The 18,823-nt window shown below is 44.6% G+C and overlaps 1 protein-coding gene across 1 annotated transcript in view; it reads right to left on the reverse strand.

Moving 5' to 3' along the window:
* Positions 1–7,071: 7,071 nt before the first annotated feature.
* The window catches only part of OGA (O-GlcNAcase), a 28,318-nt gene continuing 16,566 nt past the window's right edge, over positions 7,072–18,823 (reverse strand). Inside the window, exons 12-16 of the mRNA XM_083505210.1 lie at positions 17,944–18,048; positions 15,295–15,380; positions 13,379–13,571; positions 12,137–12,296; positions 7,072–9,167 (exon numbers count right to left, since the gene is read on the reverse strand). Of these exons, the coding sequence (XP_083361336.1) occupies positions 9,031–9,167; positions 12,137–12,296; positions 13,379–13,571; positions 15,295–15,380; positions 17,944–18,048 (681 nt within the window). The 3' untranslated portion in view covers positions 7,072–9,030. The remainder of the gene's footprint in view (positions 9,168–12,136; positions 12,297–13,378; positions 13,572–15,294; positions 15,381–17,943; positions 18,049–18,823) is intronic.

Genomic DNA, 18,823 nt, shown 5'->3' on the forward strand with positions numbered 1-18,823 from the left:
GAAGCTCCTTACCCTTCAGACGGACAGACAGAATCAGATAGGGTGCAAAGTGTTGTGGATCTCCTCCCTGGGAAGGAGATGATTGGAAGTTGTGCAGTTTCCAGCACTGGGACATACACAGAGATAAAGTAGGATCATAGAATTGTAGAGTTGGAGGGGGGGGGGGCGTCTAATCCAACCTCCTGCAGTTCAGGACTCTTTTGTCCAACAGGGGACTCAAACCCACAGCTCTGAGATTAAGAGTCTCATGCTCTACCTACTGAGCTATTCCAGCTGCCAAGTTTAGGCCTGGTGTATGGTTTTCCTACCTAAAAGGATCGGTTGAACTGCACTAAACCTTTGATTATTCTGCAGTCCTTCCTCACCAGTGCAGGGCCCCCAAATGGGCTCCCAAATGGCTGCGGAAATGTTGGGTGAACCAGAGCACACCCTTGTTCATGCAGAAGTTAAATCCCACAGGATGTAAGTTCAATGGGACTTACTCACATGTCAATTTATATAGGATTGAAGAAGGTAAGGCTTGAAAAGGATTGGTCCATTTCTATGGAGGAGCAGACTGCGCCAGGCTTCTCCATATTATTTATTTATTAAATTTGTATACCCCTTGAAGATCACAGGGCAGTTCACAACATAAAAATACAAAAGGAAAAATACAAAATACAGAATAAAACAAAACAAACCAATAACCACCATGCCACAGACACATTTAAAAGGCCATGTTAATCAGCCAAACGGCCGGTTGAAGGGAAATGTTTTTGCCTGGTGCCTAAGGATATGCCTTACGTCTTGTACTTTCTCATACTGTGCCTTACGAAACCCTCACCATTCACGCTGTCCTTTTTATTTTCCCAGTTTTGTTTGAATCCTGACGTTTTTGTGCTGCCTTGGTGGTTTTTAGCTTGCCTTTTCTGTATTTACATTGCAATTGTTGGAGTGCAACCATCCCTGGGAATATATTTGAAAGATGGTATGAAAACACCTAAGAGGCAGCAAACCCTTAAAGCCAGGGGGTGGGAACCTCAGATGTGGGAGTCAAATGTGGCCCACTAGGACTAGGCCTCTTGGAGCCCTTTCCTACCCCAGCCACACCCTCTTTATCCAGGATTTGGAATCTTGAAAATTTTCACCTGCCTGGACTGCACCATTGATCTCAAGTAGTGACTCTTGTTAGAGTAGTGACTCTAGAGGATAGAGAGGGGTGTGAGAGTACAACTGCACATTAGCCTACTGTACAAAAGTGACTTTTATATTTACTGTTCTTTGGCCCCACACACCTCTGGCATGTGGCCCCCGGGTTGCCTAGAAAGGAATGCAGTATTTGGGCTAAAAATATTTATTGCCACTAGCTAAGATTGCGGAGCACACAGGGGGCTTTCCAGGTATTTTGCTATTCCTATACATAAACCCTTCCCAACTAACTGCCCAACCTTATTGTGTATACCATGTTCCTACAAACTGTTAGGATATTTCCGTTCCACCTTAAAAGGGAGCAGGCTTTGTGAGTCACAGAGTCTGCGCATTTCCTGTTCACAGGATGTTTGTTTTCTATTGCTTTCGTTTTCTCTCTCGGTGCCTCAACACTGAAGAAGGCAGTCATGTTTTTCTATGTTCTGACTAACACAGAATAAACTTATGAAAAATGCTCTCCTGCGTGCATCTTACGCTGTGCATTATCTGCTGATAAGAGCGTGCATCGGTTCCAGAATGTGGGAAGCTATTTCTGGAGCTCATGTCGCTAATTGCTGATACTGCGTGTCTACGGGAGATCGATGGACGTCTGGAGGCGACGTGGGGCCATGATGGACTTTGTCTCCCTGGCAGTATCCCAACACAAACTTCCTGGATATATGCTCTCCCCAGGGAGATTCACCTAGCACCTTCCATATACAGTCATACCTTGGTTTTCAAACAGAATGCATTCCGGAAGTCTGTTTGACTTCCGAAATGTTCAGAAACCAAGATGTGGCTTCCGATTGACTGCAGGAGTGTCCTGTGGATCTTTAGGTGCCAGTCAAAAACTTGGAGGCTGAGTGCACGCTTCTGAACATGCCACACTCATGACCACAAGTTTCTAAGAGAACTGTTGCTGCATCCTCATTTCTATTCTTAAGAGGGCCTCATTCATTCACTGGGATACTTCTAATGACTTAAATTAGTAGTCTACTGCTAATAAGTGTAAACCACAGAGTCGAAACCACAGAACCTAGGGCTTGCCAATCAGAAGGTCAGCGGTTTGAATCCCTGTGATGGGGTGAGCTCCGGTTGCTCGGTCCCTGCTCCTGCCAACCTAGCAGTTCGAAAGCACGTCAAAGTGCAAATAGATAAATAGGTACCACTCTGGCAGGAAGGTAAACGCCGTTTCCGTGCGCTGCTCTGGTTTGCCAGAAGCGGCTTAGTCATGCTGGCCACATGACCCGGAAGCTGTACGCCGGCTCCCTTGGCCAATAAAGCGAGATGAGCGCCGCAACGCCAGAGTTGGTCACGACTGGACCTAATGGTCAGGAGTCCCTTTACCTTTACCTTACCTTTACCTTTACTGCTAATAAGTGTAGCAGTTGTATAATACATTGCTTTTTTTCAAAAAAGGTCTTTAATCTTAACAAATAAATATACATTGCAATTCTGCTTAAGAGCTGGAATTAAAAAAGGCTCAACAGTATCCACCCCTCCTCCTAAGCCTGGCTTGTGGCTTTTTTATTCACTAGCCTTCAATCCAGCAACTTGACATCTGGAATAGCAATGCTATGTCCAATGAATCCATCTCTCCTTCACTCTTCTTCCAGGATTCATCATTGTACACTGAAAGTGATGGGGGACGATACCACACAGAATACAGTTGTATTACATTTCCATATCATCTCACTCAAGCATATATGACTGCTTCCCACTCTCTCTCTGCAGGCCTCTGGCAGGAGGTTAACCCTTCTTCGTGCACATTCTTTTGACCACAAACTAAGCCAGATTTTCAGAAGATATTTTTTTATTTTATTTTTGACTATATGCCATTATAAACTACAATTCCTTTGCTGCTCAGTAAGAGACTTAAAACATAATTAATTATACCCCTAGGCAAGAAACAAACGAGTAACTCGTTCTGCAGACCACTCTCTTCTTTCAGAAGTTGTCTATTGGGCAGAATCCAACACTGCATGGACTTCTGCTTGCACAATGGGATCTCGTCTTCCTCTCCTGCCTCCCCCTAAATCTGATCAGGAGGAACAAATTTGGAGGGTGCATGGGGGCTGTAGAGAGGACAGGGAAGTCAAATCCTGCTCCATAGAGGAAGACTGTTTGGTTTGTGCATTGACAATTGATACAATTTTTGGCGTCAGTGGCGTGGAGTGTCTTCCATCAGCTGTGGCTAGTGGCCCAGCTGTGCCCTTATCTGGACAGGGACAGCCTAACTAACTGTTGTCTATGCTTCATTAACCTCCAGTTTAGATGACTCCGATGTGTTATACGTAGGGCTGAAGATGGTTCAGTAACTTCTGTTAGTGCAAAATTCAGCAGCCAGGTTGCTCACCAAGGCAAGACTGTTTGAGCTTATTACACCAATCCTGGTCTGACTGCAATGGCCCAATAGTTTCTGGGCCCAGTTCAGAGTGCTGGTTTTTATAACGCCTTAATAGAATCAGGACTGCTATACCTCAGGGACAGTCTCTCTCCATATGAATCTACCTGGATCCTGAGAGCATCCTCTGAGGCCCTTCTTCATGAGCGTCCTCCAGGGGAGGTCCGGAGGGTGCATTTTCTGCAGTGGCTCCCTTTTTGTGGAATGCTCTGTCCAGGGAAGTTCAGCCGGCACCATCATTATACACCTTTAGGTGCCAGGCAAAAATGTTTCTCATTAACCAGGCCTTTGGCTGATTTAAATCCAATGCCCCTTTAAAGTCTGTTGTGGAAAGGTGATTGGTTGTCTTTGTTTTTATTATGTATTTTCTGATTTTTATATTGTGATTTTATGTTGCAAACCGCCCTGAGATCAATGGGTATATAAATATCAATGGCAGTAAACAAATTTAAATAAATAAGTAAATAAGTAATAAGTAACAAATTTAAATAAATAAATACAACGTACTTTCAGTTTAAAAAGTGCAAACCTGGGTTACTCTTTTTGAAAATGTATTTTTATTAAATATTTTCTTGATTTACAAGACATTATGTGCAATGTCTCTCTCTCGTATTTGTCCCCCATGTAACTTTTTTTTTTACAAATCGGTTTCATTTGTTGAGACATTAGGAAGAATAGGGGGAAAGAGGTGGAGGAGGGAAAGATGCGTGGGGTCGGGGTCGGGTGGTGATGTTTCTATTTTACTTAATATATGTGGGGTTTTGTGTCAGCGTTGCTTGTGCAGGTTGTCTGCTGTTCCCTTGTTTCTTTGGTGGTGAGAGAGGTTGGGGTTGGCCTAGGGTGTGGTTGTTTGTGGTTGGCTGTGGTGTTTTCATGTGTGAGTGGGGGTGGGTGGGTTTTGGATCAGGTTAGCCGTATTGATTTGTATGCTGTTGGTGGATTTTTGTCATTGTCTTGTTGGGCTGTGATATGATAAAGGGGAGCCATACCAGGGTGAAGGCATCTTCTTCTATTTGTCCCCATGATAGTTTCAGTTTATTGGTTAATTTTTCTAGTACGGTTGTTTCCCATACTATTTGGTACCATTGGTCCATGTTTATTCCTGACAGGTCTCTCCAATGTCTGGTTGTTTCTGGCTGCTGAGAGTAGGTGGGTATGAGTTATTTGTGGTGTAAATGGGCATTGTTGTCTTGGAATGTTTAGTAGGGCCAATTCTGGGGTGATTTCTAATACTTGCTTGGTTATTTTATATATTTCTCGTATGGCTCTTGTCCAGAATAGTTGGATTTTGGGACACTCCCACCACATGTGGAGGTATGTGCCTGTGGAGATGCACCCTCTCCAGCATTTTGGTGACCTGGGTTTCTCTTAAAGCTAACCAATGTGAGAGAATATACACAGTAAGGCACTGGAACCGAGAGTTTGTAAGCATCCAACACCCAGCAGAGGCAGCTGAAATACAACTACAGCAACCTATGAGGGATGATATCCACTCCTATTGGGAATGTGTTAACTGCAGATCTTCCCAATCACGTATCTCAAATCACCTACTTTACCAGGACATACTTGTGGAGTGGAGAAGGGGTTAGAGCAAGACCTTTTCTGGCACACACAGCCCATCCCTCAACCGCAACTCCTTTTAAATGGCCACCACTTTTCAGTGGTCTCTACTCTTGGTTGAGAAACGTCCCAAAATGCTTGAGCTAAATTTGCCAGGGAGACATAAGCACTAGTTGGCTCCCCTGTCACAGCAAGCCAAATTCAGTCTTTTACCTTCCCATGCTCTATATGTGTAGTAGTTAAGATATGTAAAGGAGTAGATCTTTGGGATTGACAAAAGTACACATTCAAGTTCCAAATCAAAGACTTTATTTAGGTTTGGAATAGGAAATCAAAAAATACAAAAGACTAGACAAGCAAATAGGAGAAAACACTTTTAAAATTTGCATAACTGCCAACGTGCATGCAATTAGCACTGGTTCCATATGTCCAGTAAAAGACAACTTTTGATATGGAATGATTCCTAATTTAAACCCTGTGGAATCTGAGAGGAAGATGAGTGGCATATTTGCCACATTCAGCAGAGGTGAGCATTGACACTCTTTGGATTAAAAGCAGGGGGTGGGGAGATGAGCCAAGAACTTGACAGATGCTCCACTCCTTTCCTGCTGAAAAGAAATAGTGAGGGCATCCTGGATTCAGGTCACTTGCTTTCTGTAAGTGGGATAGGCCACTGTGTAATAGGGAGCTAAGCCATCTGGACAGGAAAACAACAGCGTCTTAAAATGGAAGGGCTCCTAAGCTAATGCTACCTAAGTTCCGTTACTCCGAAACAATGGAGACTAACATGAGTGATGAGTTTAACAAGTTGTTTTCTTATGAGAGGCTAACTGTTCTGGATAATGAATGTATTTGTGTTCATCATGCTTTTCATTGCATTGAAACAGCAGAGTAATGCTGGCCAAAAATACCATCAGAAGCTCAATGCTCTGGGCCCCTTGCTCACTTTGCTCCACATTTGTCTGTGTACAGAAACGCAATGTCGCAATAAAACACACAATTATTCTGCTCTTCATGCAATTTTAAGCTCTACAGCAAATTGGGAAGGAGGGGGGATACTTAAATGCCTTGTATGAAGCAGTTTGTTAGAATCCTAATAATGTCCAGTATTAATGGAAAAGAAATCAAAGGTTTGGGACAGTGCATTAAGTAGGCTTCTGAATGTCTCATTTCCTCCCACCTTCCAAACCATAGGGCATAACCTCTTTGAGGGTTTTTTGTTTTGTTTTTAAAGTGGTGTATAAACTTTAGCATCATGGGAGAGGTCTTGCCCTAAGCCTTGCAAGTGGCTGCAGGACAGCAACATCATGGAAGGGATGTTTCTAGGACCAAGGTGAAACTTTGAAGCTCCCTTGTTATTTTTGCTATTGGAACCTGCATGTTGTTTAAGTAATATTGTTATATTTATGGTATTGAAATAGCTATTTTGCTATGTTACCATGAAATTGTTTTTACACTGTTTGTTTGAAATGTGTTCCTATTTTCTTTGTTGTAAGCCACTTTGAGCATGATTTTTTGTGGGAAAGCCACATAACAAATAAAAGGAATGAATAGGGTAAAAAAAATGAAATACTGTAAATAGCCAGCCTCAATCACAAACTGGCCACCACTAGCTTCATCATATAATTTTAATTGCTCTGATTCTTTTATTTAAAAAATACGACATTATATCTGACCTCCAAATAGCATCTTAGATTATTACACCCGCCCAAGACAAATAAACCTTCAGAAGTTCCCTATGCTTTCCCCCCATGCTAATAAGGCTATTTACAAAATAGCAATGTTTAGGCTCGGCAGCAATGAACACAGCTCAAAAGCAAATTTGCTGTACTAAAAGCCATCTCTTCAACATAATCAGCAGAATGCTCTGAAACACAGTATGAAGAATTATTCTTCTCCACCCACTTTCCTCATTCTGCAGCATTATACAGAGACGAGTCTTTACATTCAGTTTGCAATTTATTCTATTTCTCACATGGTCTTCAAATACAATTTTACACAGTCCATTGTTCTGCTACAGATACAGTAGGTCTAAAGACAGTCATGAAAGTGGCATTCCAACTGTACACAATGAAAACTGATAACCATGAAAGTTGTGTCACTGCATCACTTTACAACCCGAGTGAGAGACTGACCCAGACTTTCAAGACCATCACACAATTAACTTAACAGTGATAAATTCATAAGTTTATGTTAACAGTATAAAAACCCAGGTACGCCCCCCTCCCCTGAAATGTGTAATGCCATAAATCCAGATGTTTTCTCTGGGATCTAATTAAAACTAAACCAAGTGGCTAGCTGCTTTGCATACACTCAAAGCCATAGAATCCTCATGAAAACCAGCTTGGAATTATGCAAGATCTATCATTATGGTTTGGTGCCTTGCACTCCAAATGAAATGTATTTGCTGCAGTTTAAATAACTTGCTATTAAAACTGTTCTCATAGTGAACCTATAACAAAGGCTGAACACCAGCATCTCAGAAGAGGCTGCAAAGTACACCAACAGTAAAATTCCATTTGAAAAAGTGTATAAAACCTCTTCAAAGTTTACACAGAGGGTTTTAAAAAAAGGTTAAACTCAATCCTTTCAAAAGGGAATATTTTCAAAGGAAGCAAAAGCAGTTGACTGTTGCAGATGAGAAAAATGAGGTGTAACGTTGACTGACTGCCTCATGGAAACAAGGCATTATATGGAACAGTAATAATTCCTTCCAAGTTATGGACTTACTAATATTCCTAAGCCATGCAGATTCCACTTATCTGATTTCAGGGGACAACTTAAATGCAGTGATAATAAAATCAGATAACTACTTAAATCTGTAAAATGTGCTTATTTTTGTCCACAAAGAAGTCTGTCACAAATGTGCATGACTTGAAGACCCTGATTTAGTCAGAATGACTGACATGGAAAGATGGAAGCTGTAAACTGCAGTATTCCACCCATCCAACCAGTCTGGATAGGCAATCTGGCTGGCTGTCAGGGGCATCAATGATTTCATGAGGTTGCCCTTCATGAGGTTCCCCCAGCAGGAGGCAGTGTCCACTCCACCTTTGAAGAGTTTGTCCTCTAAAGGAACGACCCTTCTTGATCAGCGCTCATTTCCCCCCAAAGCGGCAATTCTAGTGAAGGGCACGAGGCACGGTAGAAAAGGCCTGTAGTGAAGTTGGCATTAGCCTCTCTTGTGGTTTGACATTATTCAAAGGTGCTGTCTCAGAATACCGCTTTGCTTCTGAAAGCAAAATTACTAAAACGATTAAACACAAAGTATTAGCATACAGCAAGTTTATATATATTTACACACTGAAATTTACACTTCTGCCACCGAGTGACTTTGCCACAGACAAATGCACAGTTTTTATCCCTATGAAGCACAAAGCTTAACCAATTCTTTAGAAGTGATGGTCGTTCAATTTCCCTATCAGCAAGCATGACAATCAACAAAACCTAGAGTCGTCAGTGTTTGTTTGTCCTTAAGCTGGCCAACACAGGCACCCTGTTTCCCTCTTTAAATGGAGAGATGCCATGTTCATCTCTCTCATCCCACTTCAAGAACAGGACACAGGGACGAACTATTTCATGTCAGGACTTTCTGGAAAAGACAGCATTCTGCTGAGTACAGAGGTGGATGCATGGAATTGCCACCAATACCTCTTTGGGAACTCATGTAATATGCAGTACTCCTTGGCACTTTGCTGAAGACCAGGAAATGAGGATGACCAGTATCCATTTTCCAAATAATGTTTCGAGCAGCATCTCAGAAAGGGTAATGGATGAATTTTCACATAGCTCCTGTCAGGCCAGCTGACTGCTGCCTTTGCATGGAACAGCAACAAGATAAACCTCAGGCTCTCCAACCATTACGTGATTACAGTATCAAAAGTTCACTGACAATCTCCTTACAAGCTCCTTCCAAGAATAATGACATCCTTTGGAAATCCCTCCATTTTAGCTATTTCAAAGCATCCCAGTTTGCTGTAGAATTCCAGGATTCTTTTATCATCTGGTCTCACTTCACAGAAAGCCCCACGGGAGCCTGAAAAAGACATGAGAGGAGATATTTGGGGAGAGAGTAGAAGCAGAGAGGAGTCTTTATAATGAAGAAACTTCACAAACCTTGTTTGATATCTCTAATCAATTCACACTGCATTGTGCAGTTGAATCAAGGTCAAGAGGTGTTTTTTTAAAGTGTTTTATATTTTGATATTAATCTTATCATGAGCTGCTTTGGGCACAGTTTATTATGGAAAAGCAGCATACTGTATAAACAAACTATGTGGAACTACAGTGGTGCCTCGCAAGACGAAATTAATTCGTTCCGCGAGTTTTTTCGTCTTGCGAAGCACGGTGTCAGAAAAGTTTTGGAAAAGCTTCAAAAATCACCAAAAACCTCAAAAAAGGCTACCACACCGCGTTCTATGAGTTGCTCCTCGAAGTCAAGTCGCAACTGTATTAACGGTGTTAAGAAAAAGGAAACAAACTTGCAAAAAACGCAAGATGTTTTCGTCTTGCGAAGCAAGCCCATAGGGAAATTTGTCTTGCGAAGCAGCTCAAAAACCGCAAAACCCTTTCGTCTAGCGAGTTTTTCGTCTTGCGAGGCATTCGTCTTGCGGGGCACCACTGTAGTTGCATGCTTTTCTGGATCTCAGCTACTGGGTGTCCACCAGTCTTCACAGGAAGCTTGCATACAACTGTTCAAACTACATAGTTGTCTAGGACTTGCAAGGATGATGTGGGCTGCAGAAGTGGTTCTTCACTGGCTAAAAAAGGTGACATCTCATCAATGAGGTGACACTTACAGATCCAACTCAAGAGTTATAATTCTAAAGCCAAAGGCCCTTCTGAACAAAGAAAACCAAGAGGGATGTGGGTAAATGGGCTTCATTTGGCAGGGGGTTCCACAGCAAGGGCATTGCCACCAGCCCTTTCCTTATGTCTTAGCAAACATTAGATAGTGAGGACACCTGGCATACTAAGGAGGGCTCTCTCTCTCAGGCAGATCTTCAGGCCATGGGTGGAGATGTTCATATTACGGCTGGACGCTATCTGGTTTTCAGTATCATGATATATCACCAACTAAACAACATGATATACCGATATATCAAGATATCTGATATAAGATGGTGCTACATAGATGTGAACATGGTAATGTCCTGGCAACTACTACTAAGTTACGGGTTTAAATTACCATACACTGATGAAATCATCACTTTCATCAGCAGGCAACCCAAGATGTATCCAAACACGACTTTGGTTTTGGGCTTGGATACCAAATTGTGGTATTCAGATGTAGGACAATCCAAAATACAGTGATGAGTCATTGTGAATACAAATAATCCAGGAAATATTGAACAAAGAATCTAAATTTGATGCATATAATTATATGAAAATCAACTCAATGATAGCATGCTTCAACTAAACCACTGAAGACTTCTGGAGAATATATTAAAGTTTTAGAGGCAAATTAAAAATTTACAAAAGTAGTAGATTTAGTAAAAATATTAATTAAACTTGCATATGCTTAACAATTTAATCTGTTTTCTACTCATTTAAGATAATTTATGTAATTTACTAGTGTCAAGTTGCATCTCCTTTCCCACTCAAGAGGACCAACTGCAATTCTATGCATGAGTAAGCCCCACTGAATTCAGTAGGGCTTACTTCTGAGTAGACATACATTTGCTTGCACAACCACCCCTCAATCTCCCATTTCAGCATAAAGGCAGAAACAAATCTTTCCCCCTTCATTTCCCCCTACTGTGACACAGAAGGGCCCCCCAAAAGCCCCCACCCCACCAATCTCTCTCTCTTTTTATCCAAGGGAAGGAGGAAGGGCAAGCAAACAACAAGATAGCATCCTTAATTTTTTTTTTAAAAAAAACCTTCCTTTTTTTACATGAAGGCAGCTATTTAGGGTGAACCAGCAATGTTACACAGCAACTTGCACCCTAAAGGCATCAGAGGGGAGAGAGACGCTTAGCGCATGTACTCACACAGGTGGAAGGGGGGACGGGAGTAAAGAAAAAGAGTTAAATGACAGGGCAACGTTTTTGGTTCTTGCTCTGAAGAAAGCCATAGTTTCTTCTTTCATGGGGGCAAGGAGGGGGCAAAGGGGGCTCCCAACAAGAAGCCCCGAGCCAGCTCAGAGCAGCATCTCTGTAAACCACACCTACTGGCCTGCCACGCTGGCTTCTAGCCTCCTGAGCCAGGGCTTGCTGCAAAATCGAAAGAAGTCTATTGTGAGGGCTGATAAGTTTCTGCTGGCTGGCTGGCTGCTGCTTTTCCAGCTACTTTCATAATTGTCACCTGTTTTTGCAGAGGCAGCGGAGCTGAGCTAGGGCTCCTTGCACAATCTAAAGAAACATAGCCTGCTCTTGTGAGTCGCTCGCTGCTCCTGCAGGAGGTAGCAGAGGCACCAAGAAACACTGGCTAGCTACAGTTTTCTCAAAATTGTAATATCTGCCAAATAACATTTCATGAAACAATTACCATATTTTGCGCCCCATAAGACGCACCGGCCCATAAGGCGCACCTAGTTTTTTGGGGGGGAGAAATAAAGAAAAAAAAAATATTCCCCCCCCCAGGCGCGGGGCTGGGTCGGGGGAAGCCTGCTTCCCCTGACCCCAGCCCCCAGAACAGGCTGCTCTGCGCAAGCCGTGGGAGCCCTCCCGCGGCTTGCGCAGAGCTACCTGAAGCCCCGGCGCGACTGCTGGGCACGCCGGGGCTTCGGGATAAGAGGCAGCTCTGCGCAATCGGGGGAGGGCTCCCACGGAGTTTCCTGAAGCCTGCACTCGCCCCGTAGGACGCACACACATTTCTCCTTCATTTTTGGAGGGGGGAAAGTGCGCCCTATAGGGCGAAAAATATGGTACTGTGATGTGGATTTCATAACCAATTTTGAAAGATATATTGAAAAATTGCCCAGGTCTAGTTCAGATACGGACACAGGCACTTAGTAAGGAGCCTACAGTTGCCTTTCATATCCCAACAGCTACAAGAGCTTACCATTTGCCTTCAGAGAAGAGAGCAAGCATGCCATCATGCTTTTAGCCACACTTGGATCAGTCACCTTCTTATGGATATCAATCTTTATCAGTGATGGGAAGTTGGCAAGGAATGTTTCTGGCAGAACTTCTTGCTCCTCATGGAAGCTCAGCATAATTTTCTACAACAGGCACAACAGAAATAGTCTTTCAACATCAAAAAAAATGTTCAGTGATCTATGCTGGAAACATTGTGTGCACTTGCCGAACAGGTTCTTTCTACAGACTTGGATTAGCCTATTCACTTGACAACCACATTAATCTCTAAACAAAAAGCTAAAGTAGCTAAATACAGTGGATTTGGTCAGTACCATTCTTTAAGTAATTAGAGATAAGTATACAGATTAAACTGGGTGGCTGGTGCTGGAAAAACAGAAGAACTTCCCTTTTGAAAGCTATGTTCTCTTTTATTGTTCTAAGCTTCTGATAAAAAACATCGTTTTTAAACAATGCAGACCTTAATTGCTGGTAACAAATCTTAAGTTTATTTCAAGGTACAATAAAGATAGCCATTATTTTGGCAAAACAAAAATAATGCAATGAGTTTATTGAAATCCAAATAAATTAAATTTAGAGAAACTAAATTCAGCAGCAGCAGCAGAAATTGTATATCTAAAACGTATCAGGCTAGTTAGCTATTCTATCCTAAATGCAAATATCACAGTGGTTAAAAGAAGGGAAAGGATTGAGTGTCATGACAGATTGGCAGTTAGATGATTTATGCTTGGGTTCCGGACAGTGAAAAGAAGTGAAGCTTTTCATCAAGCCTCTCCCAGGCACTGTTCCCAGAGCTTTTATAATATTGTGATCAGGAAGGGAGTCTCTGAAATCTAATGAACACACTACATTGCCTATTCTATGATTCATGTTGAACCATAACTACACTGTAAAATAGAATCTATGATTACATACTACAGTGTACTAAATATAAAGCTATCAGTTAGAATTGTTCTGTTTAAGTAGTAAGAATGAAATATAACTCAATGTTAGAGATAATTGTAAGTGTGGATTTATAAAGGCACAGAGATAAACTAATTCTAGAGACTACTTGGCCATCATACTATCAGTGTCATGTGTCTGAGGCCTCTATATTGGAATAAATTGGATAAATTGTCCCTACTCTTCCTAGGAGTATTATGACAACAGGAGATGAAAGCCTAAAAACAGCAATTTGACAACTCAAGCATACGCCAGCATAACTAACCTCTGCCTCTGATAGCTCCTTATCACTGCTTGGCTTGCTGTATTTCTCCTGCATGAAAGGAAACCAGGCAATTTTGCATTTCTTAATGAAAGGAGTTACATCAACGGTGCCCAGTGCATAGCCACAGATGCCATCTTCATCTTCCAGGACAAAGCAGTAATCTGGGCTGAGGGACAGCAAACCACCTACTAGCCTGAGAAGAAAGGAATCGTCAGTAGAGCCCAAAGATAACTGATGCAAACAAATCTACGTAACAGTTAAACTAGTGAGGCCTCATAATGAGAGAACACAGAAGAATAAATTAACCACAGTTGCAAGTTGTACAAGTCTGAGAACTATGACTTAGTACTTTTAAATGCCAGTTAGTCAGGCATCATGTAGAACATACAAGTGACTAAGTACCTATCCAAGGGGGTTTCAAAATTAAGTGTATTATGGAAAGGTAATCAGAATTGGGAATTGTTATAATGAATTAGTAGGGATTATAAAAAGTGCAGAAGTGGGTTTTACCAACAGTCAAGACGGCTGCTCCAGGCAGCAGAAGAGTGCTATGTGAGTAAATGCCTAAAGCCTGGACAGTGGTTTCAGCTGTAAATTTACAAAGTAAAGCCAACTTCCCTACTCCTCCCCAAATGGTTTAATGCTTTTTTAAAAATAGTTTAAAAACAACAACAGTATTGCAGTATTGGGGATCATGAGAATTGGCAAGCCTCAAATGGGAGTGAAAAGGGAGGCTTACATGACAATCCAGTTAGTATATTCAATGGTCAATCCATACAAACATATAATCACAGTATTTGCAGCTGCACTACCTTCATTAAACAATAACATGTCTGAAGCTTACAAGAGCACCTTATAGGATGGGTTCCCCCCCCCCCCATACACAGTTTGATCAATGAAACAGCAAGGATGTAGTTGGTTTTCAGTAAATCGTTGCCATGACTCAGCATGATTTCTTGGCAGCACTGCATTGTACTAACTGCGTAAGAAATTAAAGGCTGGATACCAGTAGCACAACAGTTTACAGATTCATTTTTTCATACCCTGACCTGCATCTGCAGGGTGTGAAGATCTTAGATGTTAATCTCTAGGGGTTCATACTTGATTCAGAAGAATGTCTGGAGTCTTCCACAAAGGGTGATACAGACTTCTTTTATTTTTTCTGTTACTTTAGATTGGTGCCAATTCTGCTCTGTTCCTTAAATTTTGTTTCCCCTATCAAGTGTTTGCTGAGTTGCACTTGAATTTGCACAAAGTCTACAGAACTTGGAAGTCCGTCTTCAAGCCAGAATGGAGAGCATCTTTCAGATTAGAATTCAGATTCAAATTGAACATGTGAAGCACAGGCCCCAGCCTTACAAAACCTGTGTGTTCTATTCAGCTGGCAAGGCATGGAAGTTCCCTGCTCTTCCCAGTTGTTTTGAATATTGTATTTACATTTCTTGATAGCATTTCTTGATGCATACTAGGAGACAGACAATCTGTGACACTTCAGATGCTGCTGGACTCTAATTCCAATTATCCCTGACCACTGGCCACGCTGCATGCTGATGATGGTGGCTGGGCTCCAAGATCTGGAGCGCCAAAGATTAGCCACCCACAAGGAGTACTATTACTAAATGAATACAGTACAGTGGTACCTCGGCTTAAGAACTTAATTTGTTCTGGAGGTCCATTCTTAACCTGAAACTGTTCTTAACCTGAGGTACTACTTTAGCTAATGGGGCCTCCCACTGTTGTCGTGCCGCTGCTGTGTGATTTCTGTTCTCAGCCTGAAGCAAAGTTCTTAACCTGAGGTACTATTTCTGGGTTAGCGGAGTCTGTAACCTGAAGCCTCTGTAACCTGAAGCGTCTGTACCCGAGGTACCACTGCATGTAATTCAACAAATTCCAGTTTATTTCAAGAGTATACCTACTTGTCTCCAATTAAGTCCGGCTGGCTATGGAAAGGCTGATCAGTTTCATCATCATACATTTCTCTGCAGATCTTGTACACGGATGCCTAAAGACATATACAAATATTCATTGTGCGAGTTTTCCCTCCGACAGCACATACACCTGAACTGTTGCTTAGGAAGCCTTGTGTTCTACTAACTGACAGGCATCCTCACTACTTCATTTATTCCATGCCTCCACAACAGCTCATATTGGACAGGTACCGTATTTTGCGCCCCATAAGACGCTCCGGCCCATTAGACGCACCTAGTTTTTTGGGGGGGAAATAAAGAAAAAAAAATTTATTTCCCCCCCCCCCCAGGTGCGGGGCTGGAAGAACCAGGTCGGGGAACAGTGGGAAGGCACGCTCTGCCTCCCCGCTGTCCCCCGAGCTTGTGGGGCTGGCGATGGGGAGGGCAGCTCTATGCCGCCATCCCGAGCGGGGCGGGACTTAGCGCCCCGCTCGGGATGGCGGCGTAGACCTGCCTGCCGTCCCGCGACGGCAGGCAGCTCTGTGCCGCCATCCCGAGCGGGGCGGGACTTAGCGCCCCGCTCGGGATGGCAGCGCAGAGCTGCGCTGGTCCCAGGACCGCACGCAGCTCTGCAGGGCCACCGGGAGCGGGGCGGAGCTTCTCCCCCGGCTCCCGGTGGCCAGGCAGAGCTGCGCTGGTCCCGCGACGGCAGGCAGCTCTGTGCCGCCATCCCGAGCGGGGCGGGATTTAGCGCCCCGCTCGGGATGGCGGCGCAGAGCTGCGCTGGTCCCAGGACCGCACGCAGCTCTGCAGGGCCACCGGGAGCGGGGCGGAGCTTCTCCCCCGGCTCCCGGTGGCCAGGCAGAGCTGCGCTGGTCCCGCGACGGCAGGCAGCTCTGTGCCGCCATCCCGAGCGGGGCGGGATTTAGCGCCCCGCTCGGGATGGCGGCGCAGAGCTGCGCTGGTCCCAGGACCGCACGCAGCTCTGCAGGGCCACCGGGAGCGGGGCGGAGCTTCTCCCCCGGCTCCCGGTGGCCAGGCAGAGCTGCGCTGGTCCCGCGACGGCAGGCAGCTCTGTGCCGCCATCCCGAGCGGGGCGGGATTTAGCGCCCCGCTCGGGATGGCGGCGCAGAGCTGCGCTGGTCCCAGGACCGCACGCAGCTCTGCAGGGCCACCGGGAGCGGGGCGGAGCTTCTCCCCCGGCTCCCGGTGGCCAGGCAGAGCTGCGCTGGTCCCGCGACGGCAGGCAGCTCTGTGCCGCCATCCCGAGCGGGGCGGGATTTAGCGCCCCGCTCGGGATGGCGGCGCAGAGCTGCGCTGGTCCCAGGACCGCACGCAGCTCTGCAGGGCCACCGGGAGCGGGGCGGAGCTTCTCCCCCGGCTCCCGGTGGCCAGGCAGAGCTGCGCTGGTCCCGCGACGGCAGGCAGCTCTGCGCGGCCACCGGGAGTGGGGCGGAGCTTCTCCCCTGGCTCCCGGTGGCCGGGCAGAGCTGCGCTGGTCCCAGGACCGCACGCAGCTCTGCAGGGCCACCGGGAGCGGGGCGGAGCTTCTCCCCCGGCTCCCGGTGGCCGGGCAGAGCTGCGCTGGTCCCGCGACGGCAGGCAGCTCTGCGCGGCCACCGGGAGCGGGGCGGAGCTTCTCCCCCGGCTCCCGGTGGCCGCGCAGAGCTGCGCTGGTCCCGGGATTGCAGGCAGCTCTGCGCAACCCTCGAGCCGGTCTCCCGAGGGTTGCGCAGAGCTTCCTGAAGCCTGGAGAGCGAGAGGGGTCGGTACGCACCGACCCCCCTCGCTCTCCAGGCTTCAGCGAAAGCCTGCATTCGCCCCATAAGACGCAGGCACATTTCCCCTTCATTTTTGGAGGGGAAAAAGTGCGTCTTATGGGGCGAAAAATACGGTAGTGGATGGCAGATTGGACGGCCTAGGGAAATGCAGGCTTAAATCTATGTGGAATTCTTTGTGCCTTGAAACTAAAATAACTCCATGTAAGTCACATTGGAGGAAGTACACAGTACAAATGCGTCAGATAAATAACCTAACAGGAAAGGGCACAGCTCAGGGCTTGCAACACCTGCTTTGCATGCACAAGGTCTCAGGTTCAATCCCCAACACCGCCATGTAGGGCAGGGAATCTCCTGGAAAGCTGCTGCTTGTCAGGTTAGACAATAATGAGCTAGATGAACCAATAGTTTGACTCAATGCAAGGCAGCTTACTATGTTTCCTGAGCAATCCTACAATGCTTCTGAGATTATGTATTATTTCCAAATAGTTCAGGCTAACATGCATTTGGATTATGTCACTCCTTATTCATTGTCCTTGGTGATCAGTAGTTTACATTAAACTCATTCAGTGTTATCAAGGCAGTCAACTGGGTTGGAATCCCAAGGCTTTTCCTATTTATGTTCCCTTTGATAAATGGGATCACATAAAAAGCACCTAGGAAAAATATTTTTTTTATAATACTGCTAGGGCTGCCAGAGACTTCCATGAACCCAGAATAAGCCACTCAATCTTGTTACATTTCCTCCATTTGAACCACACCTCTCCTAGGCATTCAGAAGACTCACAGAATAACAAAATATAGAGAAACAGTTGCTTTTATCAATATGCTCCTCCAAACAGCATTACTGTGTACAAGAATGACCAAACAAATGGGTTACCTCATCTTTAGGGAAATAGGGTCTGATGGTGTAAACTTTTGAAGTTGGAGTAAGAGGAGGTGGCTGAAAAAAGAGGTCATTTGCTCCTTCAATAGGCAGCAAACGCTGTGAAAACAAAAAATTAGTGTAAATGTTTGAGAAGCAAGATGCAATACATTCCTGGGCGTGCATTGCAGACTCCCAAGTTAACTTTTGCTACTGCAGGCACCCCAGAGGGAAGTAGGGTTTTGTAGGCTTTACAAATGTAAGGACCATTTTTCCATTTTATCTGAACAGAAGTTTTTTAAAGATACACAACTGTTACAACACTTAATGGAGTTTACATTAAACTCATTTCTGCTTTAGTATAATTTCACCAAATCTCATCTATGCTCTCAGCTTAACATAGCCATGTCAGGAGGAAAGGTTTGGTCTGAAGAGGGTTAACTGGCCAGAGGAGACACTAACCCCAAAACAACATGCTGACTCAATTGGCTGTGCGCAGAGAGCACCTGTGAGGGGGAAGAAAGTAAGCCCCTGAAAAATCCATGAGCAAATTCAGGCACAGAAGAAACATTTCTTTTGGACTGGTCTGCCAACTGGATTATGAGGAACGCAAACGACAGATTTTGCTTAGAGAGGTTCTTGGAATACACAGTATCGTATTTTCTTTGCTCATGGAGTTCTCGTCGGCAGACAAGCAGGCGCGCATTGTGCAATTGCGGGCGCAGATAAAAACGCTGTGCGACCTGCAAAGAAACAATGTGAAATGTACAACTAAAAGCCGCAGCGCTTCGCAGGCGCGTGGGAATGGCAGCATCTCCTTGTGATATTACTGTAGAAATGGGAGGAAAATTATTTAAAAACAAAGCTGTCAGGCTATTTGGGTTTGGACCAGAAA

Source organism: Podarcis liolepis, assembly GCF_965112155.1.
Source record: "Podarcis liolepis genome assembly, chromosome: 5".
NCBI classification, from domain to species: Eukaryota; Metazoa; Chordata; class Lepidosauria; order Squamata; family Lacertidae; genus Podarcis; species Podarcis liolepis.